The sequence below is a fragment of the Heterostelium album genome (genome assembly GCF_000004825.1).
Source record: "Heterostelium album PN500 unplaced genomic scaffold PPL_scaffold6, whole genome shotgun sequence".
In the NCBI taxonomy this organism is placed as follows: domain Eukaryota; phylum Evosea; class Eumycetozoa; order Acytosteliales; family Acytosteliaceae; genus Heterostelium; species Heterostelium album.
This window is the reverse complement of record NW_008805068.1, coordinates 897,520-907,529: the sequence shown is the minus strand read 5'-3', so window position 1 is coordinate 907,529 and position 10,010 is coordinate 897,520. Positions and strand designations below refer to the sequence as shown.

At 33.9% G+C, this 10,010-nt stretch overlaps 6 protein-coding genes across 6 annotated transcripts; 3 read left to right on the top strand and 3 right to left on the bottom strand.

The window, feature by feature from the left end:
* Window positions 1–32: 32 nt before the first annotated feature.
* Window positions 33–1,312, top strand: eb1 (microtubule-associated protein EB1; the record flags this gene model as incomplete). Its single annotated transcript, XM_020577793.1, has 2 exons — window positions 33–40; window positions 175–1,312. 2 exons carry the CDS (start codon window positions 33–35, stop codon window positions 1,310–1,312), a joined length of 1,146 nt encoding a protein of 381 aa, XP_020432241.1.
* Window positions 1,313–1,758: 446 nt separating this feature from the next.
* On the top strand, window positions 1,759–2,526 carry cmbl (dienelactone hydrolase family protein; the record flags this gene model as incomplete). Its single annotated transcript, XM_020577792.1, has 1 exon — window positions 1,759–2,526. The coding sequence occupies one exon, from the start codon at window positions 1,759–1,761 to the stop codon at window positions 2,524–2,526; it is 768 nt and encodes a 255-aa protein (XP_020432240.1).
* Window positions 2,527–2,744: 218 nt separating this feature from the next.
* Window positions 2,745–3,350, top strand: PPL_06941 (uncharacterized protein; the record flags this gene model as incomplete). Its single annotated transcript, XM_020577791.1, has 3 exons — window positions 2,745–2,841; window positions 3,171–3,242; window positions 3,322–3,350. 3 exons carry the CDS (start codon window positions 2,745–2,747, stop codon window positions 3,348–3,350), a joined length of 198 nt encoding a protein of 65 aa, XP_020432239.1.
* A 236-nt stretch (window positions 3,351–3,586) lies between these two features.
* Window positions 3,587–4,746, bottom strand: PPL_06940 (sucrase/ferredoxin-like domain-containing protein; the record flags this gene model as incomplete). The annotated part of the gene is made up of 2 exons (XM_020577790.1): window positions 3,587–3,937; window positions 4,015–4,746. 2 exons carry the CDS (start codon window positions 4,744–4,746, stop codon window positions 3,587–3,589), a joined length of 1,083 nt encoding a protein of 360 aa, XP_020432238.1.
* Window positions 4,747–5,621: 875 nt separating this feature from the next.
* PPL_06939 (uncharacterized protein) lies at window positions 5,622–6,173 on the bottom strand (the record flags this gene model as incomplete). Its single annotated transcript, XM_020577789.1, has 2 exons — window positions 5,622–5,903; window positions 6,126–6,173. 2 exons carry the CDS (start codon window positions 6,171–6,173, stop codon window positions 5,622–5,624), a joined length of 330 nt encoding a protein of 109 aa, XP_020432237.1.
* A 1,495-nt stretch (window positions 6,174–7,668) lies between these two features.
* On the bottom strand, window positions 7,669–9,952 carry PPL_06938 (mechanosensitive ion channel family protein; the record flags this gene model as incomplete). Its single annotated transcript, XM_020577788.1, has 3 exons — window positions 7,669–8,955; window positions 8,999–9,214; window positions 9,386–9,952. The coding sequence occupies 3 exons, from the start codon at window positions 9,950–9,952 to the stop codon at window positions 7,669–7,671; spliced, it is 2,070 nt and encodes a 689-aa protein (XP_020432236.1).
* Between the last annotated feature and the right edge of the window lie 58 nt (window positions 9,953–10,010).

The following is a 10,010-nucleotide window of genomic DNA, read 5'->3' as shown; positions in this document are numbered from 1 at the left end:
TAAATAGTTTAATAAACTAGATAAATATAAAAATGGAAGGGTAAGTTAGCAGTCTAATAAACTAGTTTAGTTTGTTATTTTTGTTGTTTTTTTTTTTTTTTTTTGATCAATCATAAATGATCGTCAGAGTTGATAATTAATATGCAGAATCATGATTATATAATATTGTTGTAGTGGTGGAAGAAACGAAATCTTAAATTGGTTGAACGATACTCTCCAATTGAAATATACAAAGATCGAACAGACTGCAACTGGTGCTGCACATTGCCAGCTGATGGACGTTCTCTTCCCTGGAAAGCTACCACTCTCCAAGGTCAACTACAATGCAAAGTACGACTACGAATATATAAAGAATTTCAACTTGCTACAGGAGACCTTTGTCAAGTTGGGTGTCGAGAAGTATCAGGGTGCCATGGATGTCGATCGTATGGTAACGGGACGTCCACAGGCCAACCTGGATTTCTGTCAGTGGATGAAGAAGTTCTTTGATCTCCACTACAACGGCGAACCCTACAATGCGTTGGAGCGTCGTGTCATGGCCCGTTGCAACTACGAAGGTGACAAGCCGTTGTTGGCCGCGCTCGGTCCCAACGCACCAAAAGCACCACTCAAAACCGGCACTACTACCGCTGGTGCCGCCACCTCAAAGTCGGCTGCTGCCAAGCCAGTCGCCGCAGCCGCCAAACCAACAACTTCCACTTCATTAAAACCAACTGCCACCTCTGTAAAACCAACTGAAACCAAACCAACTACAACAACAACAACTAAACCAACCACTAATAAACCAACAGTTTTCAAACCAACACCTTTAGCAAAACCAACAGCGACAGCAACAACAACAGCAGCAGCAGTACCAACAAGTTCACCAGCAGTAGTACCACAAACTACAGTTACAACGGTTGTCGAAACCGTTAAAGTTGTCGACCCAACACTACTCAAGGAGTTGGAGGAGAAGCGTGAGGAGACCGAAAAGTTGAAGGAGGAGATCGCCAACTTAAAGATCACCATCGAGGACATTGAGAAGGATCGTGATTTCTTCTATGAGAAGCTGAGAGCTGTCGAACTTTACTGTCAAGCCAACGAAACACACGAAGGTGCATCAGAGATTATCAAGCACATATTGGGTGTCCTCTACAAGACTGACGAGACCGCAGCAGACGAGGAACAACCACAAGAAGAAGAGGAACAACCAGCTGAAGAAGAGATCATCGAAGAGGAAGAAGAGATTATAGAGGAGGAACCAATCGCCGATGAAGATAATTTAAATTATGATGATGAACCATTGTTGGATGACGAACCAGAGGAATTTTAAAAAATAAAATAATAACATCAAAAAAAAAATCAAACAAACAAACATTATAATAATAATAATATTGTTATATCAATTAATATTTATTCCAGCTTTAATATTTGTGAATATAGATTGTTCAATTCCATATTTCGAAAAAAAGTTAAATCGACAAGGGAATCACTAATCAGTATTCCATTTCAAAAAATAACAACTAAGAATCAATTGCAATTTGTATCTTTGCTTTTTTTTTTTTTTGTTAACACTCCGATATCGATAGCGAAGAAAAATAAGCTATTTAATAAATTGGTGCAAGGTGAAACATGCGTGTCAAAAAAAAAAGTACATTAAAAAATCTGATTTTTAGTTTGTTTGAGCCAAAATAATATAGTTAGTTTATTAATTCATTAAATTCAATTCAATTATATTATTATATATTTGTATATTATTTATTTAACAAGAAAAATAAAATGCCTTATATCGATTTGGAAATGGATGATGGTTTAGTATGTGATGCTTATTATGCATTGCCAGAGGGTGATCTAGGAGGAAAGAAAGCACCTGCCGTTTTATTCTTTATGGATGCTATTGGATTGCGTCCATACCTAGAGGAGATGGCCAACCGTATTGCCAAGCAAGGTTACTTTGTTTTGCAACCAAACCTATACTACCGATCGGGAAGAGCACCACTTATTCCAAACTTGTCAGACTTTTTGAGCGCACCAGAGAAGCGTCCACTTCTCTTCCAACAACTCCAACCAATCATGTCTGCCTTCACACCGGCAGCGATCCACGCCGACACACCAAAGTACTTGAAGTTCATCGACAGTCAGGAGTGCGTCGAAAGCGGATCGGCCGTCGGTATCACCGGTTACTGCATGGGTGGAACCAACGCCACTAGAATTGCCTCAAGTTTCCCAGAGAGATTTGCAGCACTCGGATCGTGGCATGCCGGTAGATTGGTCACTGACGCCGAGAACAGCGTTCATCTTGGTCTTGGATCGTTGAAGGCTGAATGTTACTTTGGTCACGCCGATAACGATGCCAACATGACACCAGAGCAAATCAAAACTTTAGAACAAACTCTTGACGCCCATCATATTAAATACACCTCGATCAAGTATGAGAACGCTCCTCATGGTTACACAATGAAAGACACACCAATGTATCAAGAAGCTGCTACAGAGGCTCATTGGAGTGCTTTATTAAGTCTTTTCAATAGAACTCTCAAGAAATAATTATAAACTCTTTAATTATTAATAAATATAAATTGGAAACGAACGATTCTTCATAATATTTTTCAGATATTGAATTCATTATTTACAAATATGATTAAAAAAACTTTGATCGCATAATCACTTTTTTTTTTGATCATGATCTCTGTTTTTTTTTTTTTTTTTTATAATCATTCTTTTTTTTCATTGTTCTTACAATATATATATATTAAATTAATAAAATGTCAGGTGTTTTCAGAGGTATTCATACACTCAAGACCAACTGCTATCGTTGGTTGAGAACTGAACCAGCATTCTTTGTATCTGTTGTCTTTTCTGGTATATGTAGGTGTTGTTCTTTACTCGATCGAGAAAGATTAAGACTATAAAAACACGAATAAAGCAATGATATTACAATTCAATCATTTAAGAGTGTATCAAGAGAGCACTATTAGTTCGAGCATTCTACAGGTTAAAGATTAATCTTTAATCAACAAAAACTAGAAGATACAGTATACCGTATTTGACGATCATTACATTAGATATCAATGAAACATACTATAATACAATAACAACAATAATAATAATAATAATAATAATAATAATAGCAACAAACCTATAATTCAATCAAAGATATAGTTATTAATCATTTATTATAATTAATTTAGTTATTGCTATGCCACCAGTTGCTCTTTGTTTACGTGAGAAGTTTTCAACAAGAAAGCCAAGAAAGGATGTTAGTATGTATTCGAATATATGATCACTTATAAATGTTATATTATAATATAATGTTGATATTAATTACATTTTGTATTTTAGATTATATGATTGCCAACCCAGTCTATTAATTTAACCAGTTCGATCGACAATAATATAAATTACAAAGATATATAAATATATATTTAAATATGTTATAATAAATAATCAAAATAATAATAATAATTACAGTTAAATAGCTTAGTTGGTATGAATAGCGGTGTTTGTTGTTTTAATTAAAACAATATTTAATATATATATATTTATTTATTTAAAATTATCTATGATGTATAAATCAATAGAACCAATATTGTAATGTACCGTTTATTTAATGTTTCTTGTGATGATCACCTTTTTGTTTCTTTTCTTTCTCTTCTTTGAGTACTGGTTGTCCCATTGTACCACGATGTAATCTTGTGATCACGTTACCGTTGATGGTACTATCAATGATCTCATTGATATCCGATGGTTGTGCGTAACCGTACCAATGACCGGCTGGGAAGACCAACACGTTACCGGCATACTTGTGTCCACCGACATGAGTGGAAGCGTAAACCTTGATCTCGTTGGAGAGTCCACGACGTTCGATCTCTTCTTTCAACTGATCAACCAAAATCGGTCCACAATAACCACAACGTTCATCTTTTAATTTGTGTGCACAAACAAATATATATTTGCCCTTTACTTTGTAAATTAGTAACGTTTTTGTTTGTTTTACTGCTAAAAGTATATATAGTAAATAGCTTTTTAACTTACAGTAATATTCTCGATTTTAATATGCGATGGGAATGAATCATCGTTGTCGGTAATCGATTTGTTCTTTGAGAAGTAGTCCAAGAGTGATTCGAGTTGTGGTGCATCGACGTCTACGAGTTTCACCATCTCTGGGAACAACAAAAAGTCAGTGTTTTGCGAGGTCGATTCCATGTCGATACCGTTGAAGATCGATGGCTCCAACTGAGTACGAGAGTGCTTCTTGATTGGATCGGCCAAAGTCATAAGCTGTTCAGAGGATTCGAACCATTTAGATGGCCACTTGTCAGCTGCAATGCCACTGCAAATAAAGTAGTGTCTGCTGTACTCGTGAATCGAGTTGGCTGGTGACTTTCTATCGGCGTCGGTCATCTCTGGTCTACAGAATCCACATTTCTTATTGAGATCTTCAATATCACCAATTACATCAATATTGTTATTGTTGTTGTTATTATTATTGTTATTAACATTGTCAGTTGTTGTAGTAGTTGTTGTTGGTGTTGTTGTCGCTGTTGTCGAGGTAATGGGTGGAGTAGAAGGAGCGTCACTTGGTGAAGCAGCAGAGTCGTAGGAACTGACTTTTTTGTCTGGTGACTCTTGGCTTGGCTCGGCACTGAATTCACTCAATGATTTATCAGTATTCGATTGTGAACTGATATAACGATAGGCGATGGCAACAACTGCGGCCGATAGACCTACACAAGACAATGTTAGCAATTTGATACTTGGTTTCATGATATTGTTTTGTTTTATTGGTTTGTTTGTTTGTTTTAACTGTATCTTTTGTTTTTTTTTTTGTTTGTTTTGTTATATATATCAATTATTACTTATAAATAGCTAGCTTTTTGAATAAATACTACACTTACTATGATGTTTATTTAAATAGCTATTGAATAATAATGTTTTATTATTTTTATTTGTACTAAATTGGTTTATATATCTATATTTATTATTGCTTGAAAGTGATGTTATTGATGAAAACACTGGCAACTTCTGATTAATTCTTAACTTATTATGGGTAATAAATGAAGCCTTAATTTGGTTAATGAAAATTATTTTGCTCATTTTTTTTTTGTTGAATCAGCATGCACCCACTTGTTTTTGATCCTTTCGATTCTATTATTTTTTTGAGCAATACAACCTAATTATGATAATAATGCGAATTTCATATTACTGTCGAAAAGTTTAATCAAAAAAAAAAAAAAAACAATTGTTTAAAATTTCTTAATACATTGTGTCTTAAACTAAAGTCATCAAACTAACATTGACATTCTGACCAAATTCTAAAGACATTTTCCATTCAAAGAATATCAATTACATCATGATTTGCTATGCATAGTCAAATATAAACAGTAGAACACCTATTAAATATTAGTAAGGACAAAACAAACAAAAATCAATAAAAACCAAAAGTTATAGATTATATAAGTTAATTATCAGTTTGTTTCTACGCGAAAGAATATGAGTGTTAGCAGTTTACTGTAAAGATTGATCAATCTAATTCGAAATTCAAAGAACCATAGAGTTAGAAAACAATAAAGAATAGTTTTAATTCAAGACTTTGGGCAGCTCAATAAGATGCTGTGGTAATAGATTTCGTTTAGTTACTTTTATTCACATTTCTGATTTGATTTCATCTCTTGATTGTAAATATATTCATAGATCGGACTAAGAACATTTGGTATATACTTTCCGCTACGTGGTTGTAGTTGTTGCTGAAGCGCTATCTTTCTTCTTTGATATGTTTCTATTACATTTTCAGAATCGTAATCCAGGAGAGTTGGCGCGATTAAAGTGTTTGCCACTAGTGAATCTAATAACTCTTCTTGTTGTTCATCATCTAATGATAGATCACTATCAGATTGTTCAAACACCATGGTGAGAGATGTGAGCTTGTTGGTTAGAAGCAACAACTGTTTATCATCATTCAATGGTATTTTGTATCGAATTTCACTACGATGATGACTATTATCAATATACCCTACGCTGTATAATATATTGAGGTGCTTAACTGTTGAAGATTCATTTTGAAGGAGGTATTCAAGTGCATCGAACGAGAGAGCAGGTCGGAATGTAAAGTTGGTAAGCTTGTTCTGAGTAGTCAGGTAGTTTACCAAGTGGTTTGTTGTATCCAAGTCATCATCTCCCAGATTATTAGACATTATTTTGAGTGAAAGTGTTTCGAGGTTGACAAGATTGGAAAGCAATTCAAAGAAATAACCAGTGTTGTTTCCAATCCAATCCGGTACAAACGAGGTGTCATAACAGAGATATGGAGAATCGATAGTCAATGAGGTGAGTGTATCGAATTGCGGTGACAACAAATATTCAAAGAATAAAGAATCTTGAGTTTCCACATTCCGGTTAATATATGCATTAACAGGGTCATTTCCCATATCAATGGTTAAACTTTTGAGACACCGCTTTGGTGCAAGATCCATCAATAGTAATTGTCCATACCTTTTGGCCACTTCCAGATCCTTTTTAATCCTCTGCTTTTCTTGCCCACTACTTTGAACCGCAAAATTAAATGATTTAGGGCTACAGCTGACTTTCAAGAATGTTGGTTCTGCATTGGACTCCGAAATGATGTCGTAAGCTAGGAAAGATGAATTGCATTGAATTCGTTTGATATTCTTAAAATATGATTGAATAACAGTGGTATATTCTCTTCCAAAGCCGATCATTTCATAGTCAGTGTCATAAATTATTATTTCTTCAAAGTTATTGTTTGTTATCAATTGTTTTTGTTGTTGTTGTTGATTATAAAAAGCGGTGTGTTTTATTAGTTGATATAATCTACTACAATTAATTATAAGAGAATGCTGCTGTTGTAAAGAAAGCTTGGTTGCATGAAAGAATGTTTTGCAAACAAGTGAAATTGATAACAATTCTTTCCATGGGCTATAAAAATCATCATTAAATGGAAATTGTGGAATAGCAAGTCTGTAATCATTATTGATATAATCAATGATCTTGTGAGCAAGCAAAATGCTTAGTCCTGCCATTGTTGTTGTTGTTGCTATGAAAGTGAATGATGAATAAATCTTTCAATGAGATCTTTCAATGAAATTAACAAATAATAAAAGTAAGACAATAGTAGATGTGCAACTAGAGATTAACTATTTCGAAATATGATCTTATATATTAATAAATATGATCATTTTTACAACAAAATAATAAATTGAAACCAATTTTTTTTAAACTGGTGCAAATAAAAAAAAGTCCCACTAAATTTGGATTTGGAATTATACTAATCTTTTATTTTAAATAGTTAAACTATTTAACTAGTTATTTAAAACTTTCAATTTACTTAAGAACTTATATTATAAGCCCAAACTTGGAAAGTATTACAAAATTTTTATCAGTATTCAAATTTTATCACCAAAAATGATCCAACTATATTGTTGTAATGTTAATTTTTTATTTTAAAGAAGAGTGAGGGCATTTCAAATTCATTTATTATTTGTATCAGAGAGGATGAATTGTTTACTATAGAATGGTTTTGTATTTTAAGAATATATCTATGAAGTCGTATTCTAGGTATTTGGTCCTCATAAAATAGTTAACTAATTTAAATATTTAATGATAAGGAATTGCATGTTTGAAATATAATAAATAATGAAGTTATTTTTTTTATTTTTTTACTTTTGTTTTTTATCTAAAATGTGGAAATTGGTTATTATTATTACTGTTATTATTAAAGTTATTAAAACTACTTGGATCCATTAATGGTGTAATTTGTGGACCATTTACCATTTGTACTAATTGCCTTGCCGGCAGTGAGTCGAAACCTAAATCAGCTAACCACTCTTTCATCTTGAAGAATAGTTCATTCTTGACTGGTCTCCATCGCTTTACGTCTTGCCAGGTGGAGATGATCGAAGCACCATATCTAACCAAGATATGGTTGGTACCTCGGATCTCTACGAAATTCAAAGATAGATCGTTCTTCCATTTCTCGGGTTGTGCTTTCATCCACTTGTCGATCTTGGCCTCGAGGATATAGAGCTTCTCGACTGGTGTCATAAAGTTAATGAGTAGATCGACACCTATCCAAACCTCTTCAGATCTCTGATGATTTTCAATCTTTCTGGCGGTCAACAAGTTCTGGTTGGGTACGTAGACTGCCTTACCATCTAGACTCTTGAAAGAAGTGAAAAGAATACCGATACGATCGACAAACAATACCTCTTCATTAATTGCTATCTTGTCACCCACCTCAAATGGACGAACAAAGAAGATTAAAATGAGTGATTCGAAAATATTACGTAGTGTTGTACCAAATGCAAAGGACAATGCTAAAATCGTTGTGGACAAAGGAACCAAGAATGCACTGATATCCACGCCATACAAAGAAAGAACAAAGAGGAACATGAGAATCCAGAAAATGAAATTGATAATATCATTGATGACTTGACCGATGTCCTCGTGGTCTCTGAGTCGATACTCTAGTGTTTTTCTTGAACGAACCACTCTCATTACCCAATTGACAATGTCGTCTCTCGAGATTTTTTCGTCGTTCAACGAGCCAAATGTATTGAATGCTTTGTCAAGATGTTTGGGTTTGACGTAGGCATTGAGGTCGTCCTTTACCAGATAGTCTTTGCCACGTCCTGCATTCTTGATGATTTGCTTGGCAATCTTTTTCGATTCCTTCTGAGTGAATTCACTGGCACGTGCTTGTAGCTTGCCACTCAGGTTGTTTCTCGTCTTTAATGTCTCGATCCACTGTGCAACACTTATTTGTTTCTTCCTTTTCAAACTTGCTGATACCGACTGACCAAGTGTCTTTGCCTTTCTTGTCGACATTTGTTCGAGTAGCTCCTCGTTCAACAACGACGCCTTTAGAGATGAATAGAATGCCTTTCTGTTGGTTTTAGCGGCGAGAATCTTTACGAGAGCAACACGACCACAATAAAAGAGAGCGACAAAAATGATAGCCTTCAGAGTGTTGTAATATTTCTGAAAGTCGTCGCGAACATACGATGGAGGCTGAAGCATTGGCTCCGCAGTGAAAAATAAAACTACCGCCCATACCAGTACGCTCAGTGGGAATATAATACCATTGACATAATAATACACGTGCTGCTGTAGATACAGTGTAGTTTGGAACAACGAAAAAAATCCACCGACTACCCAACTCGACACCAGATAAGCCAATATAAATACATCCAAGTACAATCCCCACCACAATATATGTCTATCTAAAATCTGAACATGATCCCAAAATATATAAACAACAACACCTTGATTAAAAATTTAATAAATGAATGAATTAGTAAATAAAATAAATTGGAAATCTAAAAAAACATATTATTTTAAACTTACAAACACCAGTTATAATTAATAATATAGCAAGAATTATAATTACTCTTGCTTTATAACTTGATAATAAATTCTTTAGTTTCTTCTTTTTCTTTTTGTCTCGGATAGATTCATCTTCGTCATCGCTGGGAGGAGGATCACCAGGATCCAAAGAAGATTCATGTTCATTTAATATTACAACTTGTAGCTCTTGTACTCTTGATAATGGTGAAATAAATTTAGTTTGTTGTTGTTGTTGTGGTACAGACAATGAATTATTATTATTGTTATTATTATTATTATTACTATTATTATTATTACTATTATTATTACTATTATTACTAAAAGTTACCATATCAACTCCATCTTTATCAAAATTTGGTTGATTTGTACTAGTATCATTATTATTATTATTTCTATTCAAGTCACTTATTAAATTAGTACGGCTTGTTGCCATACTTGAACCATTGTTGTTGTTACTATTATTATAGATACTATTATTGGCACCTACCACTTCATTACTGCGAATATCACCTGGTGAAGTCTGATGATGCTCGAGAATTGGTGTCTGATACTTTAGAAGCTCTGGGTCAGACTTAGTCAAATTATTCTCTCGATTGATAATCTTTGACATTGATTCTCTTTCTTCGTCCTCTGAATTTTCTTTTCCAACTCTAATGCTTTATTTCCAA